Source organism: Parasteatoda tepidariorum, chromosome 4 (assembly GCF_043381705.1).
Source record: "Parasteatoda tepidariorum isolate YZ-2023 chromosome 4, CAS_Ptep_4.0, whole genome shotgun sequence".
Taxonomy (NCBI): domain Eukaryota; kingdom Metazoa; phylum Arthropoda; class Arachnida; order Araneae; family Theridiidae; genus Parasteatoda; species Parasteatoda tepidariorum.
In genome coordinates this window covers 50,724,622-50,752,503 of record NC_092207.1, presented here as the reverse complement: position 1 = coordinate 50,752,503, position 27,882 = coordinate 50,724,622, and the positions used below count along the sequence as shown (strand labels likewise).

Below are 27,882 nucleotides of genomic sequence, written 5' to 3'. Positions count from 1 at the left end.
AAAAAATATGAACTGATATTAATTCATTTATACTTTAAAGATAGGGACACACCGATATCAGATTACTACAAAAATCAATTCACTGATAAAAGAAAAAAAATATCAATGCAAAATATTTTAACAATAATTTTTGATTTTTTTAAGCATAAAATGAATGAATTAAGTAAGAAAAAAATAATAATTGCTACATTTTTTATAAGGCATTGTAAAAATAGATAAATAGTCTATCTTTGTATTGATAATTGAAAATATATAAACACAATTGCAAAATATGTCCAATCAATTATAAATGGAATTGGAAGTTTGCAGCGGGGAAAAAAGAGAACAAAATCTGCAGAAATTTTAAAATTATTAATTAAATTAATACACAATATATAGGCATTGAAAGTCATGGGCATGATAAAAATAAATAAGGCTGAAAAAATATTTCTTTTGTTTTTATGCAATATTATTTATATTGAAAGAAACAGAGTTTTAAAACAAAATATTGTATAGCCATCCATCAGATGCATTAGTTTGGCAGCATTTTATAGTGTTTGTCAACACCAAAGATTAAGAAATTTCTTGCCCAGTGCAATGTTCTGTGTTACCCCCTTATTGCGGTAAATTTTTCTGGTTAGGCAGGAATCCAACTTAATGTCTTTTTCCTATTGCAGTTCAAGAGGCATTGTATCCTCACTAATTTATCATTCAGCTTGTTTCTTCCCATCAAATGGTTCTTTCTGATGAATTTAGTGAAATTATGGTTTTTCTGATGAAAAGTTTATAACTTAAAAATGAAATCCTCAGTTCTATTAGTAATACATTATCAATTTCAAAAGTTTATAAAAAGTACCAATTACTGCAAAAATTGAAAAAAAAAACTGATATTTTTTAAAATATTTCTACAAATAGAATTTTGTAAAATTAGTGGATTTTAAAAAAATATATAAATAATTTGTGGGAATCATCACTGGAATTTGCACAACATGCAGCCCTAATTTTAACAGAATACAGAGTTTCAATACGTCAAGGAGTGAACATAAAGAAATTATAACAATAGTAACCTGAATAGAAATATATTCTTGAAGTTCATCAGAAAGACGATTTCTCATGTCATAAACAAATTCTTCCACTGAGTTTTTAGCATTTATTCTTTTTTCTTCATAAATGTCTTGATGAATCATTTGTTGCTGCAAAATAATAATAAAAATTAAAAAGAATTATCCAATAACAGAAATAAGATTGATTGATATATTGATTTTGAAAAATATTAATATTGATTCAGAATAATATTACAAAATACTGAACGTTACTTCATTTTCAAGGCAATTTTTTATCTCATCTTCTTTCAACTGAGGCACTTTGGATTCAATTTGAAGTTCAATATCCTGAGGAGTTTTCTTATGTTTCTTCAAAGAGAAAAAGTCTCTCTTCTTTTCCTAAAAATGATCAACAGTGTTAACGTTTTCTAGTTAAAATAATATTCTTAAAAGAATATTACTTAAAGAACAATATATTTTAACATAGCTCACTAGAAAAAATGTTTTTAAATAGATGTGACAGCAATCACATAAACGAAATCTGATTTCAATGAAAAGCAGACAGACATCATGTCTGTTACCATTTTTGAATTTTGGCAAAATAAAAAGATAGAGAAGTTTTAATTTTATGAAGAAAAAAAAACAATAGAAGAGTAAAAATAACATAACACAATAAAACAATATTTTAAGATAGTAACATTATATCAAAGTTATATTTTTTATGAATAGATGTGTCAAGCTAACTTTCTTAAGCTGTCATTTCTGCCTCAATTTCTTGTCTGTCAGACTAGTAAATATTTTTTTTTTACAAAAGGTACTTTCTTTAAACTTTATTATTTCATGTCTTTGAATTAAGTTTTGTTTAGGAAAGCTGAAATTACTAAACCTATGTTATTTACCATTTCAGAGCAATTGTTCATAATGTTAAGACAAAAAAAGTGATCTATTAAAGTGATCTGAGACAAAAAATGGGAGATGTATGTGGAGTGCCACATACATCTCCCTTTTTATGTCACAGTCATAGCAAGTTTCTATTAATTAAAATGTTTTTCACCCAAAGCAAATGTTTTGCATTATTATTATTGAGAGATTTCAAGTTACTATACAGCAAAATTTGAAAAGATATCTTAATATTTAGTAGCTAAATTTGGACAAAAAATATTGTTGCACAAGTATCTGTTACCATGGAACTGACCTTAAATGTACAAATGTTTAAAATAAGAGATCTAAAATATAAATGTAACGCTTATTTTAATGCTTTAATTTAATATATGAAAATTAAAAGGGGGAATACAACAGAGTAAAATTTATACATTCTTTTCACATGTACAAACTGTTAAAAAAAATCTTCATTACTATCACGTTTGCTTGCTCAATGGGCAAGACAAAGTTAGATTTTGATCATGTTAGCACTCAAGAGAAAAAATTATAATGTTTCAATACATAATACTAACTTCATTTGGGGCAGTGTCATTTTGCACACTAGTGTCAAGCAGCTTTAGATCCATAGCGTCTTCAGCTTTTTGATCTACTTGCAGGTTCTCTTTTGAATCTTTGTCAACAATTACAGCAGAACAAACACTGAAAATTCCATTTATATTGATACGAAGCTTTACTATTATTTTGGCACTTTCGCCAGAAGTCAACTGATTGAGTCTAACAGTAAAGGAACCTATAAAAAGAAAAAATTAACTAAAAATAAAAGAAATAACTTTTCAAAAACTATGTACAATCTTCAATAACTAAGTTCAATCTAATTAATTGAAATAGTTAAAGAAATAAATTTTTCATAAAAACTTTAATAGATCACTTCTAAATAATTCAAAGTTACTCATCAGTGACCCTATATAATTTTTCAATGAGCTATGTACTCTTTAAACACATAGAAAAATAAATCTAGTTTTATTTAAAAACAATGTTTTAGACTAAACTTTTTGTTAAAACACAGATAAAAAATATTTTATAACCTCAAATACATAAAAACTTTTAACTATACTGATTTAACAAATAACATGAAAGCAAAGCTGAGATAAATTAACTTTACAAAATCTTTGACATTTTAGTACAGTTCTTAAAAATATACCTGAAATGACAGAAACCCAATTTTGCTATGTTAAACAAAAAAGTTGCTGTAATTGTCAGTTTCATGAAACCCATTTCAGAAAATTTTTAAAGAAACTTTTAAGGAACATTCTGATATGAAAATATTACTTATGTGAACAACAGTTTGAGTAATTTTATCTGAAGATGAAATTTTTTTTCTGCTTTATGCAATTTGGAATATAAAAAACTTATTAGAGGAGAATTAAGAATTTTTGTAGTTAATTTCTCTTATGTCTAAAAAAAGCAACATATATCACTTTTAGAATTCATTTGTAGTTTATAAAAAGTTTACTTTCTTATTCTTACTCTAATTCCATAATATTCTTTACGTAAAACTAATTGCAGTAAATTTATAATTTCCGGCAACTGCTTACTTTATGTCTAGAGAACAAAACTACTTAGGCTAATTTTTAAAATATATTTGGAGTGATTAAATTTTAAATATTCGTTTTCAGAATTTTTGGGTGAATTTATTATCATAATTTAAAAACCCTAACAAAATTTTTTTTTTTTATTTTTATTTTCGCAATCCATATTTTGATACATTTTTTGACGAAGTCTAAAGAAAAGTATAGTATAAAAACAAGGTTACTAAACATGCAACATGAGCTCATGAAAAGATTTGGAAAAAAAAAATGGGAGATAAGTGAGTGATAGCAAGCAGAAAATAAGTCCTTAATAAATTAAAAATAAAATAACTAAATAAAAAAATAAATTTAGGTACAAAAGCTGGGATATTCTATAAGACTAAAAAAAAACTAACACAAGAAATCATTTTAATGAAAAAAATTTTTTTTAAACATTTTAAGATTTTTATCAATTTTGTCAAACATTGGTGCTGTTATATATATGAATTATAATTAACATTTTGTTGGCATAGATTTAAAATTAAGATACAACATAAGGAAAAGAAAAGGTTTGATTTAAGTTGCCAAGGAAAAACTAGGATGTTTAACCCAAAAAAAAAGGAAAGCTAAAACGTTCCAAAGATCTGATTAGTAAAAATTAATTCAGGCTAAAATAATGGTTGACATTATTAGAGTTATGAAATATATTAACTATTAATCTAGACTACATAATTTTGATATTTTAGTGAAAAGGTTTGCACATATGGCAAGTACAGAATAATCGGAACACATATAATTTAAACACAATATAATTCCTAAGGTATTTTCCTGGGAGAAATAAAGATGCCACTTAGTGGTAAGAGCTCGCTCTTTATCTAATACATTCAGGTAGCCAAAACAGTATATGAATGAACAGGAGAAAACTTCTGACGCTCCAACGTTTGCGACTGGACAGTTAATGGTCTAAGCTTACTGACATCGGACAACTGGGGGAATTCATCCCCGATTGAGGGTAGCAGCTACCCATGCAGAGGTAGCAACTGCTTACCAGTCTTTAAAACAACACCTTTCTTCTAACAGATTTCAGCTTGAAGGGGGGGGGATGTTAAAAATGAAAGTGCCAGAAAATTGGCATTTCATGAACGTGTCTAACAATGAAAATGAATAAAATACACTCGTGGATACAGCAATTATTAAATTACTGGCTATATTATAACATAATTATTAACAACAACTGAGAGTATATTTTAATACATAACATTTCATGGAGGTTAAGGGGAATTTTTTTATTTTATTTACTAATCATTAAATTTCTAAATTGGGGAATCTGAGTTCAGTTTTGGAGAGGGAGCCTGAAAAACAGCTACCACATCCAAAGGAGGCAGCAGGCAGACAAATTACCCGCTTCTTTCTCGATGAGGTATTGACGAAAAATAGCAATACAGGACTCGTGACCCCGTAATTAAAATTAAATACACTCATGAATATGACAATTATTAAATCACTGGCTAAATTACAACTTAATTATTATCAATAATTGACTGCAATACTTAATACATAAGTGCTTATTTATTATTATCATTCATAATTCATTTAACATAATTAAAATTTTAAGATTTTCCTTTAACATAATACAATTTTAGGCAAGTATCATACCTATTGAAGATCCATCCTCTTGCCCATAAGAATAAAAAGCATTTAATGTAAAATCCTCTTTTCTGAAAAATGTTAGAAGCTTTGAAAATGGTATGGGATGATTCCGGGAAAACGCTTCAACATCTCTGAAGTGATAAAACATTAACAGGTTATTTTTGAAATGGCCCTTTTTAGTAACATAATTTTAAAAAATAAATTAACAAGGACAATAAACTTTCAAGGAGGTAAAATTATTAAATCAGGGACAAGATAATACATTTGAAAATTTTCACAAGCAACATTTTGGAATTTATTTTTTAACTAGTTCAGGCTCTATTATTTAATTCAATTATTAAAAAAGCCTTAGTAAAATACATCTTACTCATTAAAGAATTTAATTGAATAATTAGAACACTTAATAAAACTGGAAATTTAACAAAAAATGCAATAAATTAAAAAAATGAATTTAAAAACTTAGAATCAAAATTCATTTTACTGATAGATACAACGAAAGAGCATAACTCAAGCGTGATTCAGGTTTATCACCAAGATTATTCTTATTAGCTTTTTAATAAGTCTAAAAGTTTTATTTTCAAATATTGAAAATTTTACTTAGTATACATGACTCTCATAACAATTATAAAAAAATGTATACTGAATAATCTATTCATCATCATTGCACTATATATCATTTTCCAAGTATCCTTTCCTAAATTTTGTTTAATGAAAACTGCAAAAAAATCATAATGAAAAGATGATTAGAAACAAATAAATCTGAAACTTCATATATAAAAAAATACAAAGACATGTAATTAACTTACCCCTTTTCAGTCTTTGTAATATCCCAATTCAATTTTATTGCAACTGGTTGGGCATCTAATATTTGCATTTCTTTAACTTTAACTGTTGGTGTCAACATAGCAGCCTGAAATTAAGCTTATAGTTTTATGATTGATTATTGGTAATAAAGAATACACACAAAAAAGATAAATTTATATTTATAACATATATAACTATTTATTTTCAACAGTATTATCCTAAACTTGTCTAGCATTTCAAGATTTATAAAATCTATGAGCATGTCACTTTGTGTGCACCATTGAATTTAAGACTGTATGCAGTGTTCAATTATATATTATTAAGTATGTTTATATTATAATAAAATTCAGAATCGTAGTTCTTAAACAAAGACAAGACTTTCTATTCGGTGAAATAAAAAAAATAGTTCTAAAAAAGGAAAAATAGTTTTAATTTTTGAAGAAATCATATCTTTTTATTATCACAATTTTTTTCACAATTCATTTTTGAAAAAGTAAAATTGTGCTAATTTACTAAATAGTATTCTAATGTTATATATGAGTAAATATTATTTTGTTTGTCTACGATGTTTAAAATAAGACTGTGTTGTAGAAATTGTTTAGTTAGACATCAGTGTGGGCAGAAAGCTTTCGGCCTTACACAACATTGCGTATAAAGCGCAACGTAAAATCATCCAGCTGAGAAGAATTTATGACTTGATTAATTTTAACCATTCATAAAAATTATTACTTAATTTAAAGGTTTCATAAAGAAAAACTCTCATTTTATCGAACAAAAGCTGATGTTTATTCACTTAAAGCTTAGGCTGTAATTGTACTCAGGCAATCTTGAGATTTATTCTAATTGTTAAATCAGAAAATTAAACATAAAATATAATGAAACAAGACTAGAATTAATGTATATTTAAATGATTATTGTAAGAATAATAAGTTAATTTAAAAAATGCACTAAAAAATAGTCAGACTAGCGTTTAAAAATGTGCAAATTGGGAAAATACAAATATATATATATATAAGCATATTTTTCAAAGATTTAGTCTTACTAAATGAAATATTGGAAAAAATGTGTAACCTTTCCATATTTTTTTGCTTTTAGACATAATTCCAAATATTTATTCTCAATATTTACAATTGTATACAAATACGCTTTTTGGTTTACATTCGCCAATAAATAATGTTTCAGAGTTTAAACGCTTTGAAACTCTTGAACAGTTACAGGTACACACTCCAATATTTTTTACTTTTCTTCATCATTTTCATTACTATCATTGGCAGTAGACAAATTCAGATAACGAAGTAATTGAAAAATAATGGGATGTGTGTTGTAGTCGATATACACATTATCAACTTTGGAAGTCTACAGCCATATAATTTCATTCAGGAGGTTCAATGTTCCCATTTGATTCCGAAAAGTCTACTTTATTAAACCCATTTGTAATGCATCTCAGATGACACTGTGCAACCATGTAAAAATCAAATTCAGAGCTCCCAAATCATTTATTTTTGGATTAGAAATCCCTAGTGGGTTCCCAGAATCAGAGGGGAAAAAAAGATTACTTAACCAATTTTTACAATTGTACAAAGAACAGCAAAATTGTAACAGCTTTCACAAGTGTTTTATTCCATAATCTTCAATTTTGAAATTAATCAGTTCTCAGCAGGGTTCTCCCTACTTGCTAGTTGATGTTTTTCAAATAATTAAAAAAAAAATAGTTTAAAAAATTATTAAATAAAGCTTAAGTACCTTGATTTTAGGTCTGCAACCTTGAATTTTTTATTCATGAAAATGTAGACAAACTAAACCTGTTACCTGAAGGGCACAGCCTCTTGCAACAGCTTCATCAAGATTTAGGGTAGTGCTAGCCTCCATGCCAAACACTTTACGAATTATGTTTTTGATAGCAGGAATTCTTGTAGATCCACCAACTAATTCAACGGCAGTAATATCTCGAGCATACATATCTGAAATTATTACATTTTAAATATTAGCAAATACTGCTAAAATGATTTTTTATAGCAAGGCAAACTACAGTGGATGGATTAATTTATGAGGAAATTATTATGTTAATTCTATGGGAATTTCTTCACTTCCAGGATAATTGTATGTGTTATGAAACTGCCTTGTTTAGACAGTTTTTAAGAATGCTGTTATTTTTATTATATTAAAATTGTTATAACTAAAGTTAGCAGGAAAATTTTGAAATTTGGTTTGTATTAGAATGAAAATCACTTTAAAAGCAAAAAATTTTCTCAATAGGTAATCATTTAATTTGGGGAAACTGGAAACCAACGAATAAAATACCGCTAAGTATGTGAGGAGTGATCGCTTTAAAGTTGGCTACATAAGATAAAATAGAAATTTTAAAAATTTAATAGAATTTAGGAGAAATATCTGTTGTGTATAATTAACTAATTATGAAATATTGGTTGCTTTGCTTTTATAAAAGATTATAGTCATGTGACAATTACTTTGCATTTGTTTTGGAAAAATAGAAAAAAAACAGAAGTTGTATTGAAATTAATCGTGACAGTGGATGTAGAAAATTAAAACTTGTCTAAGACTACATTTAAAGCACAAATAGAAAATAACTTTTAAAAAATTCTAAAGTATCTGGGTTAAACACATTGACTAATGTGTATATTTGCTATGAGATCTCCGTCAGGTCATGCTGTACAAAGTGCAATGCGCTAGTTTATATGTGTTGATTTTCAAATGTACACTCTATAACAAAAAAAATCGACACACCAAGAAGGAGTTGTCCGATTGAAAAGAAAATTGGTGGATAGGAAGACAATGTACAGAATAGTAAATGATTAAAATTTCAGAAAAATTGAATAATTTATTGCAGAGTTACAGTAACAAGTTCAATCAGGTGTTGACCCACCTCTAGCCTGGATACAAGCTGCCACACGGCGTGGCATAGACCGATAAAGCTCCCAGATGGTCTCTTGCAGTATTTCCTGCCAAATTCGATGCAATTGTCGAACGAGGTCATCAACATTCCATGGGAGATGCAATCGCCTTCCCATCATATACCAGACATGCTCGATGGGAGAGAGATCTGGTGATCTGGCAGGTCAAGGAAGAGTTTGACAAACTTGCACCCAGTTCATAGCAACACGTGCTGTATGTGGTTTGGCATTGTCCTGCTGAAAAACCAGCCCAGGGCGCTGCAAAAGGAACAGTAGCAAAACAGGTCTTAGGATGTCCTCGACGTACTGCTGTGCAGTAAGTGTACCTCTAATGACCACCAAAGGGGTACGGCTGTCAAAGGAAGTGGCACCCCAGACCATAATGCCTTGTTGAGGGTCGGTGTGGCGTGCAATAGTTAAGGCAGTATCCCCCCTCTGCCCTGTGCGTCTCCAAACACGTCTTCGATGATCGTCAGGACACAGTTAGAAGCGGGATTCGTCTCTTAAGACTATACATCACCGGTCAGCATCATTCCAGCCTGATCTGTTCAAAACATTCATGCATACGAAATTTCAAAGCAATTGGATGATTGCTTCTTGGTGCGTCGATTTTTTTATTATAGAGTGTATATGGTAAAGCGTGGAATAGATTATTCAGATCAAATGGTTTCTTATGCAACGACAATTAAAGAATTAAATAGCACCAAAAACTTTGGTGCTTTACAAAATTGTGATAAAAAAAAATGTAAGTATTAGAAGATTTAGAGATTTGATATCATCAAAATTATTAGGTGTGTCTAAAAATTCAACAAAACTTTCTGTTTGACAAAGACAGTATTTGGCATGTACGCAAACAAAGTTCTTGAACTAAAAGATGAAAAATGGACCAACTAAAGGTAATATGAAGTAAAGAACAACTTTTTGTTCTTTACTTCATACTACCTTTGAAGTCTTCCAAGTTCCCATAACAAATCAATACCTCTAGGGGGTACTGAATTAGAGATTGACTGTTCTCTGATTCAGGTCAAAATTATGATATGTGGATGAATGAATGGGTGTACCCTATAAACAGGCATGACGTATGGGTGTGGCAGAAGTAGAATTTGTGGCCATAGATCGCACCCTTCTGCCTAATGACTTTTTGTTCAAAATATCTAGACCAAGTCACAGCTTTGCATAGAATTTTTTAATGTTCTACACTCCAAACTGTTCATATAATAGTTCAATAATTCCTTCCTGTGGAACAGGGGTGTCAAACTCGCGGCCCATGGGCCGCATGCGGCCCGAGGTGAATATTTTTGCGGCCCAGTCAATATATCCAACGCAAAGTAAAAATAAAATAGAAATGTGAATTAGAAAGAAAACTAGCATATCAAATTATAATATACTTTACTTATAAACTATAACGATAATTTTAAATTGTATGAGCGAAAATGTAAAATTATAATTGACTTGCGGCACCTGCCATTCCAGGGATACTGCATCGTATCAAAAATACGCAGAAAAAATTTCAAATCTTTGAACAGAATTTGAAACAAGGTTTAAAGATTTTAATTCCTTGGAAGACAAATTTTGTTTGTTTTCGTCGATTTTCTCTATAAATATAGACTCAGTACCCAGTAATATGCAAATGGAAGTAATTGAGATTCAGTGTGACTCAAATTTGAAGACAAAATTCATTGAAGTGGGTGTGCCTGAATTTTACAAATATTTACCGGCAAGGTTTGAAAATACTCGAAAATTCGCATATGAAATTATTTCCATGTTTGGAAGTACTTATCAGTGCGAGAAATTTTTTTTCTGTTATGAATGAAAATAAATCTCCCTTCCGAAACCATATTAATAGCTCTCGTTGGGTCAATTTTGAAAGTAGTCTCGGCCAATAAAATTTCTCCCGAGACAGGAAAGATAGTAGCAGAGAAGAGATGTCAAACAATAGTTTTACTTTAGATATGCTTATTACAATGTACTATTCAAAATTAAAATATTTGTTTCTGTAAACACTGATTTTTTTCTTAACTGTTTTTTTTTTTAGGCCCACCTAAAGTTAAGCATTGTTTATTTAGCCCAAGTGTGCTTTTGAGTTTGACACCCCTGCTGTTGAATATCTGTTCTAATAGTTTTTGAAGTCTTTAGTGAGTAGTCAAATAAACATTACCTGAATATGAGTCATCAATAATAGTATAAATAGAAATGGTTTATGAAAGATTTTAAAATTTAAATCTATGTTTAACAACAATTTTTTTTAAATCCAAAAGATTTATTTTAACAGTCATTTAATCCATAAATATACAATAAACTTATAAAATGCCTTTAAACTTAAAAAAAAATATTTATTTTCATAGAAAAATGTAGCAAACACTAATTAATATAAATCAAAAGAATGAGATTTTAGAAACAGCTTCAACAACCAGTATGAATGCTGAACTGAAGTAAAGACTTTCCTCAAATTATACGAGAACAATAATTACTCTCACAAAATATATTAAAGAACATTACAAATTCTATTTTTTAATTAAATTAAAAATATTATACACACAGTTAAAAACTTAAATTTCTAACTAATTAAGGAAATTAAATGTTCTCAAAAGTTAAGTTGTATAAATTTTAACTGAATGTGTAAAAATATACTTATTTCCAAAAACTTCAAATAAACATTTAATTTTATATGCAAAGTTATAAAGCATAATTAATTTAACAAATGCATTAATAAGAGTATNACAGAATAGTAAATGATTAAAATTTCAGAACAATTGAATAATTTATTGCAGAGTTACAGTAACAAGTTCAATAAGGTGTTGACCAGCCTCTAGCCTGGATACAAGCTGACACATGGCGTGGCATAGACCAATAAAGCTCCCGGATGGTCTCTTGCGGTATTTCCTGCCAAATTCGATCCAATTGTCGAACGAGGTCATCAACATTGCGTGGGAGATGCAATCGCCTTTCCATCATATCCCAGACATGCTTGATGGGAGAGAAATCTGGTGATCTGGCAGGTCAAGGAAGAGTTTGACAAACTTGCAGACAGTTTATAGTAACACGTGCTGTATGTGGTCTGGCAATGTCCTGCTGAAAAACCAGCCCAGGGCGCTGCAAAAGGAACGGTAGCAAAACAGATCTTAAGATGTCGTCGACGTACCGCTGTGCAGGAACTGTACCTCTAATGACGACCAAAGGGGTACGGCTGTCAAAGGAAGTGGCACCCCAAACCATAATGCCTTGTTGAGGGGCGGTGTGGCATGCAATAGTGAAGGCAGGATCCCCCCCCTGCCCAGTGCGTCTCCAAACACGTCTTCGATGATCGTCAGGACACAGTTGGAAGCGGGATTCATCGCTAAAGACTATACGTCCCCAGTCGGCATCATTCCAGCCTGATCTGTTCAAAACATTCATGCATACGAAATTTCAAAGCAATCGGATGATGCTTCTTGGTGCGTCGATTTTTTTGTTATAGAGTGTATATGGTAAAGCGTGGAATGTATTATTCAGATCAAATGCAACGATAATTAAAGAATTAAGTAGCACCAAAAAATTTGGTGCTTTACAAAATTGTGATATGGACCGACTAAAGGTAATATGAAGTAAAGAACAACTTTTTGTTCTTTACTTCATACTACCTTTGAAGTCTTCCAAGTTCCCATAACAAATCAATACCTCTAGGGGGTACTGAATTAGAGATTGACTGTTCTCTGATTCAGGTCAAAATTATGATATGTGGATGAATGAATGGGTCTATCCTATAAGCAGGCATGACGTATGGCTGTGGCAGAAGTAGAATTCGTGGCCATAGATCGCACCCCTCTGCCTAACGACTTTTTGTTCAAAATATCTACACCAAGTCACAGCTTTGCATAGAATTCTTTAATGTTCTACACTCCAAACTGCTTATATAATAATTCAATAATTTCTTCCTGTGGAATATCTGTTCTAATATTTTTTGAAGTCTTTAGTGAGTAGTCAAATAAACATTACCTGAATATGAGTCATCAATAATAGTATAAATAGAAATGGTTTATGAAAGATTTTAAAATTTAAATCTATGTTTAACAACAATTTTTTTTAAATCCAAAAGATTTATTTTAACAGTCATTTAATCCATAAATATACAATAAACTTATAAAATGCCTTTAAACTTAAAAAAAAATATTTATTTTCATAGAAAAATGTAGCAAACACTAATTAATATAAATCAAAAGAATGAGATTTTAGAAACAGCTTCAACAACCAGTATGAATGCTGAACTGAAGTAAAGACTTTCCTCAAATTATACGAGAACAATAATTACTCTCACAAAATATATTAAAGAACATTACAAATTCTATTTTTTAATTAAATTAAAAATATTATACACACAGTTAAAAACTTAAATTTCTAACTAATTAAGGAAATTAAATGTTCTCAAAAGTTAAGTTGTATAAATTTTAACTGAATGTGTAAAAATATACTTATTTTCAAAAACTTCAAATAAACATTTAATTTTATATGCAAAGTTATAAAGCATAATTAATTTAACAAATGCATTAATAAGAGTATACATACGAGCTTCAGCTAACAAACGTTGGAAAACAGCCTCTATTCTAACAAATAAATCAGCACAAATTTCTTCAAATTTATCCCTGAAAAAAAACAGCAAGGAAATAATTGAAAATTTTGCAAAAAAATATATGTGTTAAAAAAAGGGCATTTATTTATAAGAAACATTAATTTAGTAATTTTTTTTGCTCTCTATTCTTACTTATTAATGTCCACAAAATTATAAAGTAATAATATAAACTGCAGATTTTTATTATTTTTTTCATTTAATTTATAAGCTTCACAAGGAATTGCATATTAACATACTAATAATATTGATTTATACCTTCCCATGCTACTGCTAACATCTTTGTCTTCCATAAAACATTCAATATTTAATGGCAATGCTTGAGGATTGGCACTTAGTTGCTTTTTCAGTTTTTCACATTCTTGAAGGAGTCGAACTATAGCTCTTCGATTGCCTAAAACATTCAGGTTATATTTTTGCTTAAATTCTTCACTGAAATGACGAACCATACAATTATCAAAGTCTCTGCCACCAACACATTGGTCAGAAGTTGAACACAGCACCTATGGAAGAATTTTTATCCTAAAATTTTTTATTTAAAAATGTCATTGAAGAGCACTACTGAGTTATAAATAGACAATGTTCAGTAAATTATGAAGCACTGCTCAGTTGAGGGCACTGTGTATACCCAGTAAAAGCAATACTACTATACCAAATCAGGAAAAGTTATTTTATTTTATAACCAGAGTTGAATAGTTTAAGACTATTACTGTTCAGCTCCAAAGCTTTATAGTTTAGAACCCAACTCAGAAGACAAAGGAACCCCTGGATAAAGCAATGGGACAAACTAGCCTTCATAGAAGACTTTTTGATGGAACTAACCCACATTTATATTACATGGAGAGGAAAAATCACAAAAATCTAACACTGTTAGCTTGATGTCAAGAAAACTACAACCTATCATCCGTTCATCAATAAAGATATTTCACAATAGCACTGAGATTGGTGCGATTCAGGAGCAGAATTCGTATGAGCCACTGCAGCTCAGGGAAAGTTATTATTGTCAACAGTCAAAGTCTATATGTTATGTCGAAGTGTCATACTTCAGCATTATTTAATCTCATTAATGAGCAGTTTAGTGTATAAGTATCAATTTACTTATAAAAAGAATTTTTGTTTCATTTGAACCAATTTAAATTTTATTATAAAGCATGAAAAATTTAAGGTAATATATTTCTTCAACTAAAACAAAATATTTCTAAAGTAATGGAATGATAAAAAAAGACCAAAAATATCTTAATAGTGAGGTAAAGGTAGTTTTAGTAAAGATTTATGAACAGGAAAAATAAAACTATACTTTGTCATTTATTTTAACATGTTGAAGATTTAAGCATAAAATATGCTTAGAAATAATGCACATTAAATAAATTTATAAACAAAGTATTTGAAATTATCAGAATCATAAATAAAAATATACAGCAAAAATTAGTTTATACCAGTGTTTCCCAACGTGGGGCCCCACTCCCCACTGGGGGGCAATTTGATTGTTAAGGGGGGCAATTCGAAAATTGACTGGACACGAGTTTAACCCTTTTGCTCCGGCCATTTAAATGCAATGTTAGATTTCGGTGCCAACATTGAAAGAAAAAAGCAAATTCTTGAATAATTAAGGCTAATAAATATTACGTGACTTAGCGATTTTTTAGGCGACAAAACTGAAGTGAAGTATCTGTTAACAGTCGATCGTAAAGCATTTGTCAGTAATAACTCCCAACGTGAACTCCTTTGAAAAACTAAATATATTAAATGAGCAACTTCAAGGAACAAATGGAACTCTGTTTGATGCAAAAGCGAAGATATTTGGTTTCATTACCCTTATNCTAACATCTTTGTCTTCCATAAAACATTCAATATTTAATGGCAATGCTTGAGGATTGGCACTTAGTTGCTTTTTCAGTTTTTCACATTCTTGAAGGAGTCGAACTATAGCTCTTCGATTGCCTAAAACATTCAGGTTATATTTTTGCTTAAATTCTTCACTGAAATGACGAACCATACAATTATCAAAGTCTCTGCCACCAACACATTGGTCAGAAGTTGAACATAGCACCTATGGAAGAATTTTCATCTTAAAATTTTTTATTTAAAAATGTCATTGAAAAGCACTACTGAGTTATAAATAGACAATGTTCAGTAAATTATGAAGCACTGCTCTGTTGAGGGCACTGTGTATACCCAGTAAAAACAATACTACTGGACCAAATCAGGAAAAGTTATTTTATTTTATAACCAGAGTTGAATAGTTTAAGACTATTACTATTCAGCTCCAAAGCTTTGTAGTTTAGAACCCAACTCAGAAGACAAAGGAACCCCTGGATAGAGCAACGGGACAAACTAGCCTACATAGAAGAGTTTTTGATGGAACTAACCCGCATTTATATTACATGAAGAGGAAAAATCACAAAAATCTAACACTGTTCGCTTGCTTTTAAGAAAACTACAACCTATCATCCGTTCATCAATAAGGATATTTCACAATAGCACTGAGATTGGTGCGATTCAGGAGCTGAATTCGTACGAGCCACTGCAGCTCAGGGAAAGTTATTATTGCCAACAGTCAAAACAGGTGGTCCACCGTGTGGACATGTCTGGACAGCCAATACAATCACAAATAGAAATGGCCAATATGCATCTGCTTCTGGCACTTACAAAAACTAATGATGGCTGGATAGTGAACTTTGTTATTAGGGCAGCATATCGTTGGCAGATAGATAAGAACCTGCTTCCTCCCAGAATAATCGTTTGGCTACATGTAATTGTGCCTAATATCAGCCACAAATTAGTTGCCACAATTCTAAGACTTTTTTTTCCCTTATACATAGTAATATTTTCAAGATACATAATTAGTTGATCAAATCCATACATTTCCTTAAAGTTAAAATGGACCACTTTATGTGTGTTTAACATTTTATATGTGCTTAACTCTTTTTTCAAAATATTTAAAGTTTATTTTATAATAAAATTCCTTAAAATGCAACCAGAATTATATTTTTTTTTACTTGATTCTATCCAAGGAGATAAATTTTATAAACTAAATACAGTAGAGTCCCGATTATCTGAGTTAATGTGGACCACGATTGACTCGGATAACTGAAAAACTCGGTTAAAACGAAGAGTATAAAAAAAGAAAGAAAAAGAGTTGAGATAAACGTAATATATTTAAGAAATATAAAATTTATACGAGTATACCACATACAATTCCTATTATTATTAAAAAGCTTACTTGAAAAAATTTAAAAAGTATACTATGCGAGAATTAAAGAGTTTTTACTTTAAAAAATCCTTAATCGTTTTTTTGTTTTACATAACTTTGGCGCTTTTCTGCAGAAATGTTTCGCCATTTTTTAGGGATAACAGAAAGGCTGGTGTCGCCTCTTTTTGTTGTTCTATGTATTCAGTTGCATTTTCGACAGCTTTAAGTTCATCTGTGGGAGAGATTTTTATATGTTGATTTTCATCGTCACTGTCTTCATCATCTTCGCTAGGTTCATTTTCATTATTGACGATATTCACCATCATTTCATGGGATCAAGTTGTTAGATTTTGTTTTCCCGAGTGTTTGGAAGATAAAATTCAGATTTATTTTTCGGCGGAATTTTTAAAAATAAAAAATAAACTAGAACAAAAAAATCCTTAAAATATTTTATAGCTCGGTTAAAGCGGAAACTTGGATAACCGGGGCTCGGATTATCGGGACTCTACTGTAGAATTAAACTAAATAGAATCTACTCATTCATCTAGTAGTAGGGATAGAAAAAAAAAATTGAGTCTTGCAAGGGAAAAAAAGCTTAACCCAGGAATTTCAGGGTTATTTAAAACAGAAGCTTAAATAATATTTTACATCCAAAATTAAAAATAATAAAACCATTAAAAAATGTTCCCCTTCTTTCTACAATTATGCTACTGTGATAAAAAAGAAAGAAGAAATAATAAAGATTTTGAATATGCTTTTTCATTACTTTACAACTTCACTTAAAATGCAAAAAAAGTAAGCTCACTTTGCCTATATGTAAGTTATATGTTATGTCGAAGTGTCATACTTCAGCATTATTTAATCTCATTAATTAGCAGTTTACTGTATACATATCAATTTACTGATAAAAAGAATTTTTGTTTCAATTGAACCAATTTAAATTTTATTATAAAGCATGAAAAATTTAAGGTAATATATTTCTTCAACTAAAACAAAATATTTCTAAAGTAATGGAATGATAAAAAAGACCGAAAATATCATAATAGTGAGGTAAAAGTAGTTTTAGTAAAGATTTATGAACAGGAAAAATAATAATATACAGGGTGTTCCAAAATTATCTTTACAACTTCAAAAATTCATAACTTCGAACATAAACAAGATATTTTTATTCTGTCTTTTGCATGTATTACTGCAACTAATAAAGTTTTTTTTTCAATAGGCTGAAAAGTTTTAAGTGAGGATGTGGACAACACAACAGAAAGCTCAATGCGTCTCATGGCCGTATTCGCTCCACATTTTCTGGACTTGTGCTGGGTCGTCCGGCTCCACTTTTAAGCAATACTGATCCGGTGCTCATGAAGCTTGTGTGCCATGCACGGATGGAGGGTCTGGATGGTGGGTCTCTTTGGAAATTTGTCCTGAAGTTTCGTTGAACCTGTGTATCTGATTTCGTCTCTATGAACCATGAGACGCATTGAGCTTTCTGTTGTGGTGTCCACATCCCCACTTAAAACTTTTCAGCCTATTGAAAAAAAACTTTATTAGTTGCAGTAATACATGCAAAAGACAGAATAAAAATATCTTGTTTATGTTCGAAGTTATGAATTTTTGAAGTTGTAAAGATAATTTTGGAACACCCTGTACTTTGTCATTTATTTTAACATGTTGAAGATTTAAGCATAAAATATGCTCAGAAATAATGCACATTAAATAAATTTATAAACAAAGTATTTGAAATTATTGGAATCATAAATAAAAATATACAGCAAAAATTAGTTTATACTGATAGCAAAAAAAAAAGTGCTAAAAATAAAACTGAAAAATAAAATTTAAAATTCAGAACAGCACCATATTTTTATTTATGTTTTTTATTACAACAAGCATTAGACATTAATAACAAAATAAAGAAAAATAGTAAAAAAAAAAATTTTTTTTTTTACTTACTTTATGTAGGGGAGTTTTAAAAAAAAATTTTTTTTTTTACTTTAACTTGTTTTATAATATCATTATTTTTCAACTAATTTTTGAAACCATCAAAATATTCAGTTAGTGATAGTCTGCTTTAAAAAAAAAAAATCCACAATTGCCAACTTTACATTGACCATAAAAAGGGGACACTAATTCTGTTGTTGTATGCTTTCAAGGTAAAATACATAAGATTTTAAGCCTTTATTTTATAATAACGACAATACATATACAGCAGTCTTCACTAATATTTTGAGGACATAATGCTTGTAAACACATTAACTGATTAATAACAAAATAAGATAAATTTACCTTTATCATTTTATACCACATATATTCACATTTATAAATTATGCATAATCATAATTTTTTTAATTCATTGGAATGGTAGTTCCATCATCTATATTTTCCCCATAACAATCTAGCAAACTTCTCATTCTGTTAGCGTGGAAACTACAGGGATATTCCAACAATGGCACAGGGAAAGAAAAGAATAGGTTCTTGCCAAACAGACAGTGAATATTTCTTTGGCAGTAAAGATGATTTTTAAAGAAATAAATAAAATTACATTAAATGGTGTATGAAGAAAGACAATAAATTCAGATGAATGGAGGACAGAGTGATTTTAAAGAGTGAAGTGACTGATAACTCTACCTGTGATAATATTAAGTGGAGACTACTGTACTTAAACAAATACAGGAGAAAAGGTTAGGAAAATTTATTCACTGTTCCACAGGATCAGTAACTAAAAGATACAATTAGTTGAAGATAGTAGTAGTTATGTCATTTAGAAATATGATTATTGAATCAGATCTTTCTTGTTATCTGGATCATATAGTGACAAAGGTGGAAGAAAGTCAAACTAAAACTTTATCGAACATTTCCCTTAAAAAATTTAATTAGATGATTCTTACTTGCGCAACAAAAAAGAGGATGCAAAATGTATGATGCAACATTTTTTTTCGAAATATAAGTAAGTGTTATCTTTTGAGTATTTAATTGGATCTGTAATTAATCATGCCCCCAGCCCCCTTTCACACGCACAAATATACATATATTCACACAAATATTAAATAAAGTCAAATCAAACCTATTTATAATGTAATCATAACCAATTGAAAAGTGAAATTCATCTCAAACAGCAAAAATCAATACTTACAAAATAGTTTTAAGCATTAAACTATGAAAAAAAAATTTACAAATTTAGATATCGATATTACTATCAATATAACATTACTTAGAATAACTTAATAATACCCAGATATCTTGAGATAAAAATTAATAAAAAAAGCTGTATAATAGTTTACCTGTAACTTTCCTAAATAAATATCACACAGAGATGCTTGAACAGCACTATGTCCAATATCAATAAATACAACTTTCTTTGGCTTACTATCATTTACATCTTGACGGTAAAACCCATAGGCTAGAGCAGCTACAATAACAAAATAGTTTCACTACTTTTTAATAGAAATAACATACAAATTTGAAATGTACTAAAAATGCATTGATTTTTTCTTTATTAAATCACTATTATTAATTATGATAAGCAAAATATCAAAATATTTTGGTACGGGGAATATTGGTATGGTATCTCAGTAAATGAAAATTATCATAATGGCCAAATTTATAAGATATTGTGATAAATGTTTCATTACAAAAAGTTGTTAGAGGATAAATGTTTCATTATAAAAGAACCACCTAAATCGAGATATAAACAATTAAAAAGATATTTTACTAATATATCCAATTGACATTACATACTTTGTGCATATTCTCATGTACACATTACTCACTTCTTTTATCATTTTCTTTAACTATTTTAAATCTAAACTCAAGAAACGTATACATTTTAAAAGTTACGCTGACAAAAAATTTACTTAAATATTGAAAATTAGTCTGATATGATGTCTAGAGAAATTTTTTAAATGTCTAATGAGAGCGAAAGAAATTGACCTTCAATCAAAGTTATATTTCGTTCTTCAAAGGAAGATATTAAACTGTATGTTTTAAATTTTTCACTCACTCTAAGAATGTAGAATGGCAAGATAAATATAAACGATAAGTGAGCAAATTAGTGATGTCTACATAATAATGAAATGAAATCATGTACTAAATATTTAATATGTGCAAAATATATAATACTATGCCAGGGTTATACTAACTTGCGGTGTGTGTGTGTGTCTGTGTATATACAGTGTATGTATATATAAATTATATACAACTTTTACTACTTCTTTATACATAAATTATAAATTCCATTTCTTTTTCATAAATAAAGTTTAACTACACAATATAAAAAATGCAAGGTTGATTTTTAGATTTATGGTATTGCTACTTTTTAAGCTTTCTTTGGAATAGTTTAATTTTGTTGTGAGAAAAGAAGAAATTACTTAATTCTATTAAAGTATCAATATTAAAATTAAATTAAAAAATAACTACACACAGTTAGGAGATTAAAGTCTTACTCTCAGTAGAATAAAATAAATAAAAAAAACTATATTAAGATTTTTCTTATCATTATACTTTAATTCCCTTAAATCCTAAGATTTCTCTTCATTTATCAAAATTTAATTAAGCCTACATATTTAAAGATTCAAACTCATTGCTATACAATATTTCTCTTTTAAAAAATGAAAGACATACAGCCTTTCGAGAAACATTCCAAACAGAATTTGAATTAAAATAAAGAATGCAAATAAATATTCCAAAATGAAGTAAAAAATTTAAAAAAAAAAAAAAAACTTAAAACTGTGAAGAATATTTTCCTCTCATTTAGAAATTGACAATTTAAGCTATTTCCGCTGTTTTTTTTAAATATTTAATATACATTATTAATATTACGTAAGGAATATAAAAAAACAATAAGCTGATTGATTATTTAAACTCAATGAAGATATAATTGAAGTTGACATTAGAATTTGGTCAATACATCAGATAATATCAATGCTATGTAATAATATAGGAGTTTTTCTTTTTTTTTTAACATCAGAAATTATGATTTTCCCACAATGCGTACAATTCTTTCTGATGTATTCTTTACATCCATGACTGCACACAGGATGAAGAGCATTGTTCCAATCAGACACCGAAGAGCATTTTCTTCAATCATAAGTGAACAGTGATTCATTGATTCTTTCATCATGGCTTATCAAATAGAGAAATACGCTTGGCTGACACGACAAATCTCGATGTGAATGCGAATAATCGAGAAGTGTTGATTCTTTCAGATATTGAAATGTTTTCTTTTAATGGTGCATCATCTGATGTAGATATTTTTAGAATTAATCCAGCCATTCATTGATTTTTAACTGCTATTTTGCAGATATCCACATTTTTAAGATTAAGATCTTCAGAAATATTTGTTTAAGATGAATTTTGATGGTATATTTTTAATTGTCCTCCCATTATAGGTAGCTCCGTTTTTCCCCCCAATTTTTTTTTCAATGTAATAGTTATATCACTTATAATGTTACTGATATGATTTGAAATTAAAAAAAAAAAAACGATAACTAGACAAATTTATAGCAGTTTTTGACACTTTCATAGAATTCAAAATCTTATCTCCTAGTCCAGAGGTGGTAAACCTTTATACACCAACGTGCCATTTTTTCTAAAAAATTGTTTAATGAGGTCATAAACGTGCCGTCAAATAATTTTGACTTTGTGATGCGTGATACCTATCACGATTATATACGTAATTAAACTTAAAGTAACATCAGTATGACTTTTGTTGTTACAGATTAGATGACAAATAACTTATGTTAGGTTGTAAGATGTTAATTTAAGCAGGACTGTTAATTTTTTTTGCTAGTTGTTTATTGTGGCTTGTTTTTTATGGTTATTAATTGTTTTTTTAGAATTGTTAATTTTTTTTAATAATAATTGTTTATTATTTTGTTTGTTTCTTGTGAATTTCAATTTAATTGTTACAAATGCTTCATAGTGCTTCATACATTTGTGTAATAACAATAGTGAAATAGCAATTGCGATCGGGGGCGTGCCCGAAATATTTTGTAGCGCGACATAAATGGCACGTGTGCCACTAGTTCGCCAACCCTGTCCTAGTCGTAGTTGACGTTCATGTACATAGTTATATAAAAGTAAACTGTTGTTTAAATTCAATAATAGTATTCATAAAATTTTTTTATTAAGACTAANAACTACACTCCCCACTAATACTCAACTTATTTAATTGTTCCTTTTTTTTTTTTTACGCATTTTGTTTAGTCAATTTAATACATTATCATAATTTTTTCACAAAGTACTTGAAGAGAGACATTCCATATTTTTCGTTATAGATATAGCATTATTTTAGTAATATGTGGCAAGGAAAAATAAAGATTTTGCTAATGTTAAATAACCAAATATGCAAAAAATATCAGTAATCATCAACATATACATTCAAAGATAGTTTACTTTTTGTATTTTCACTTCAATTTAATTTTATGTTTTGTAATTTGAATGTAATTAAGAGTGTGACTTTTTCATTTTGTAACCAGTTTCATAATTTGTTATCCTAGAACATCAAGCATCATTATTTGAGGCTGTCTAAATTTCTATTAAGAAATTTCTAGAAATTAAATTCAAAAATGTGAACTGAGTTCAAAATAAGCATGGTTCACTACACATTTGCATTCCCAAACTGTCAAATAGGATGTTGCTGGAGGAGGTTGCTCATTAGTTAATAGAAAGAATCAATCAATCCACCTTCTTGGCTGTCAAGTTTAAGGATAGTATTTTAACTAAACGTACATAGTTCTGCTTCTGCTTATATTTACTAAATCTACTAAATGATTAAGGTAATTCCTAATTGAAATATTTGGATATCTTATTACAAATATGAACCAAATAGTTTTAGTAAAAAATAAATACTTACTGAAATAACACAATCTTTAACTTTGTTTTGATAAGCTGTCTCTGTAATCAACTTTAGCTTAGTTATAAGCATAGCAGCAATTTGATTTGAGGTAAACTTAGATTCTTTATTTAAATATTGCACCTGAAAGATGAAAGACAGTAACATAATTTTAAAAATTCAAAAAAAAAATTTAAAAAAAAAAAAAATTCTAAATACGTCTTAAAAAATACAGTTACATAATTTGTCTTAACAAAACTTAAATTAATATGCATTTACAGTAATGAGATTTAAACTATTAAAAAGCTGGTGTAATAAAAAAATTCATTTTTTAACTAATAAAACAGTCGAAATAAAAAAAAATTGCAGTTAATTACAAAGAATTAAATTTTTAACATTTGAAATACTTTATTTATATTTTGTTTAATATTTCTACTTTAATCCTTTCAAGACTTACGTGCCTCACTGGTTTTTTTTAAGATGAGATACATATGTCCCAGTGGGGCTAAAGGGTTAAAAAAAGCCTCGAACAACTTATCAAACTAAAAAGGGGATCATCAGAAATGCCTTGATCTTGCTTATTACGAGTCATGATACTTTGCTTTAAAAGAGAAAACTTTCAATGAATGGCTGGTTTATTGTTAAAAAGCCATTATATAACTTTGCTATTGAGAGCTCATCTTCGATTGAACAAGGAACATTTCACAAACCTTTGGAAAATAATTTTGGAAAAATTGCCAAGTAAAAAAAAAAGTAATTGCTTGCTAAAATTTTTAATTTGTTCAAAAGCTTTTAAAAAACCTTGCTTCGCTCAAAATATATACTACTTTACCATATATATCAGTGAAATGTAATATTTTCAAATCTCTAAAATGTTATGAAAATCATGGAGTAGACTTACACACCGGAAATAAAGTCGTACATTCGATGATCATTAAATATTAATGCAACGTCATAAAATGAACAGTCTTCATAACAAGAGCAAATCAACATCTAGTTAGATTAAATTAAAATAGTCTTCCTTAGCATGACAATAGCATTAGCATAGGCAAGGATAGGATCCTCACATGAAAAATCATCCTATTGTGAATGTCTTCTTATATCCGTGACTGAAGTCTAAGTTCCAATACATCCCTCGAAATGAAAGCCATTATATAGCTATGACGATGTAAGTGCTAAATCGATATTTGCAATATATCGCCCAGTCCTAGATATGGATATATCTTCTATTGCATTTATTGTTAATGGGTACATTGTTACCTTTTCATTAACAATTTATAATAACTTAATGAATTATAAATTTAATTAAACTTAACATTTCAATTAACTATAATACATACCACAAATCCAACATTGCCATTAGGATACTCATAAAGAGGATTAGGCAAGTAAGACATTTGATTCTGCAAAGGTTGATCCTTAAATTTATATCCTACGATACGCTTAAAATTACACACAGTATTTTTTATATTGGTGACAAATTTATTTTTAGCAGAGGTTCCCAAATCACGACATGTTGGTCCAAATGCAACATATGACCTAAAAAAAAAGAAGAAAAAAAAGAGATAATAATTTTTTTTTTCCAGAAAAAATTAGTAAGTTTTCAAAAATTAAAATTTCATGTGCACTGCTTAAATAGTATGTATATATTTAAGGTTAGATCCTTGAACCTAGAGCCCTTGAGTCCTAGTACTTGAAAATCTGTCTATCAGGTCAAAAGTTATTCAATATTCTGAGTGTCCACTCTTTTCTTGGTTGATTAATTTTTAAGTTAAATGTATTACTAAATATTCTTTTTCTTTGAATTTTAATTTTCAGAATGAAATTGAACTTTGTTTCTGTTACTTATTGTTATTAACTTCATTAATAGCCCTTTACTTATTTTGTTGTATCTGTTAGTTATTTTTGAAAGTTATTTATTTTTTAAAGTTTGAACTTTATATATTTTTTTTCCAAGTTAAATAATAAATGCATTATATGTGTTTATTCAAAAGCGGCAATGACACAGCAGTGAAGGCATTGAGCTGTCATTGAAAAGTACTAAAATTCTATACCAGGTGGAAGCTTGAAGCCTGTCATGTATCTGGCAACTCCTGATAATATTGAACTGAAGCAAATTAAATCCACTCACTTTCTCTTAGACATACACAAGTGCTTGACAAATAAATTTAATTATCTATGCCTCATTTGCTTCAAAAATTTAACAAAACCCACCCATAACTCCATATCCTTGGGTACATGCTTATTAGTTACATACATGCATTGCAATGCCGTCCATGTTGCCATTGGTCACGGAATATATACCTACTATTGGTTGTTGTTACAGGAATACTTTAGTTTACTTTTATTCATATTTAATCAAATAAATAAGCACACTTTCATTTCTCACAGGATACCTTACCAAACAGTAAGCCCTTAACAATTTGGGCCATCTTTTATGGGCAAACGAAATCATCAAAATGTCTGAAAACTTTATTGAGGTTATCAATATCTTCTTCCTCTTTTGATTTACATTATTTCATACTACTTAAGCTTTTTATAATGCTATTAATAAAATTACAAAGTAAATTTAACTTTCGATTCTAATTTATCCTGTTTATTCATATGGAGTAAGGTGCGAAAACAATTTCTGCTTACGTCAGAAAATCTGTTTGATCCAGCCTTGAATGAAAAAGTGCAAGCTGTCATATTTTTAATGCTTTCTTATCTTGTGGAAATGCATTTTTAAGGCAGATATGATTTATTAAACATTTTTCCTGAACAGCACAAGTTTAAAAACAAAACTGAAACACTCCTGCTTTTTTTTTTAATTGAAAAAAAAAATAATAAAAATTTAAAAATAAATTTTTTTTTGTACAGAAATATTTTACAATATGCATAAAAAATAAATACTTTTTTAAGTAAAAAAGGAGTAAAAGTTTCCACAAAGTTTACATTTGAACAAACATACAATTTTGTAGAAATGCATGTTTGAAGCAGTTAGGAGAAATGATTTAGCAAACATTTTTAAATTCAATATAACCAAATTAAAGAGTAAAATTATTCCGAAGAATTACAAGTTTGAAAACAACACAATGGCACTTAAAATAATTGTGGCATAATTTCAATTTTATTGAATTTGAATTTCATTAATTTCCAGCATTAAGTTCAATAATGGTACTTAGTGTAATGAAGAAAAAAAAAGAACTGGAAGATTTCGACATAGTAATAATGGCTAAATTTTGGTCACTTCTGATAGCAGTCTGCAAGAAACTTAAAAAGATAACATCACAGAAGAAGACATAGTTAAATGGTATAACTTGTTGCCAACCCGGGTCAAAAATAATTTTTTTTTTTAATTTTAAAGTTAATAATCCATTCCCCCCCCCCCCATGGCTATTGCAGTTGGCATCACAAGGAACACTTTGTCGAAAACCATATTGATCTCGAAGAATACAATCGCACCTATTTATCTCGAATCTCACAGGAAAGGTGAAAAATTTGAGATAGAGGTTTTGAGTAATACAGGTACTTAAAAAATATTAAATTTAATTAAGAAATTCTATTTAAAGTGCTTTAATTGTTTTTAGTAGAAAAATACAGGCATTTCTTTAAATTAATTATGCCATATACATCTATTTACATAAATTTTTTTAACATAGCAGTGTTTTCACTACAGCGCGAGAATCTCGCATATTTTTTTCTTTTCTCGCATTAAAAAATTATTACCGCGAGAAATTCGCGTATTTTAAAAGCCAATTTCAAAATTCGCGAATTTCTCGCATTTTGAAAATAATTTCTCACTGCGCCATTTAGAATAAAATCCGTTACATTTTTCTTCCTGGATCTTTCATTATTTTCAACATCTGCCCATTATCTAGCTTCCCTATTTACCAGTATTGTTCAGAACCTTTAAGAACAACAGAACACCATCCCTCGGAACCACGAAACCTCTTTCAGAACGCATTTCTCTGCAACCACGTGTTTACCGTAGTTAAGGTTTCTCCATGTAAGAAGTTCAAATTTTTTGCCCATTAATGTAAGATGGACAAATACCTTGTAAAGGCAATATCTTCTACTCCGAAACGGACAAATGAAAATGAAACAAACGTGGGTAGAAACGATCAAAACGACACTGATTTGAGCAACCTAATGAGAATAGCTGATGAAAAAGTAGATGTAGAACATTTTGCATATGATGATGCAGCAAAAATATTCAATACTTTAAAAATTAGAAAATGTTAAAAATGTTTTCTATAATTCACTTTAAAATTCTTAACTATCCTTTAATCCATTGGTTACAATTTTGAGATGAAAATGAATTTTTACTCTTAGCTTTCTTATTTATGTTAAAAAGTTAACCCCTCAGTTACTGCCAGAATCATTGTATAGTTAAAGATAGTGATTGAAATTCCAAGAAATACCCCCAACTTGTTCATTCCTACT

At 28.9% G+C, this 27,882-nt stretch overlaps 1 protein-coding gene across 1 annotated transcript in view; it reads right to left on the bottom strand.

The window, feature by feature from the left end:
- LOC107448223 (heat shock 70 kDa protein 4L) overlaps positions 1 to 27,882 on the bottom strand; it is a 36,746-nt gene that overhangs the window by 5,992 nt on the left and 2,872 nt on the right. The window contains exons 2-12 of the mRNA XM_071180336.1: positions 24,798 to 24,996; positions 23,438 to 23,601; positions 19,907 to 20,042; positions 13,700 to 13,944; positions 13,381 to 13,457; positions 7,736 to 7,887; positions 5,929 to 6,032; positions 5,129 to 5,253; positions 2,477 to 2,694; positions 1,296 to 1,421; positions 1,047 to 1,172 (exon numbers count right to left, since the gene is read on the bottom strand). Coding sequence (XP_071036437.1) covers positions 1,047 to 1,172; positions 1,296 to 1,421; positions 2,477 to 2,694; positions 5,129 to 5,253; positions 5,929 to 6,032; positions 7,736 to 7,887; positions 13,381 to 13,457; positions 13,700 to 13,944; positions 19,907 to 20,042; positions 23,438 to 23,601; positions 24,798 to 24,996 — 1,672 coding nt within the window. The remainder of the gene's footprint in view (positions 1 to 1,046; positions 1,173 to 1,295; positions 1,422 to 2,476; positions 2,695 to 5,128; positions 5,254 to 5,928; positions 6,033 to 7,735; positions 7,888 to 13,380; positions 13,458 to 13,699; positions 13,945 to 19,906; positions 20,043 to 23,437; positions 23,602 to 24,797; positions 24,997 to 27,882) is intronic.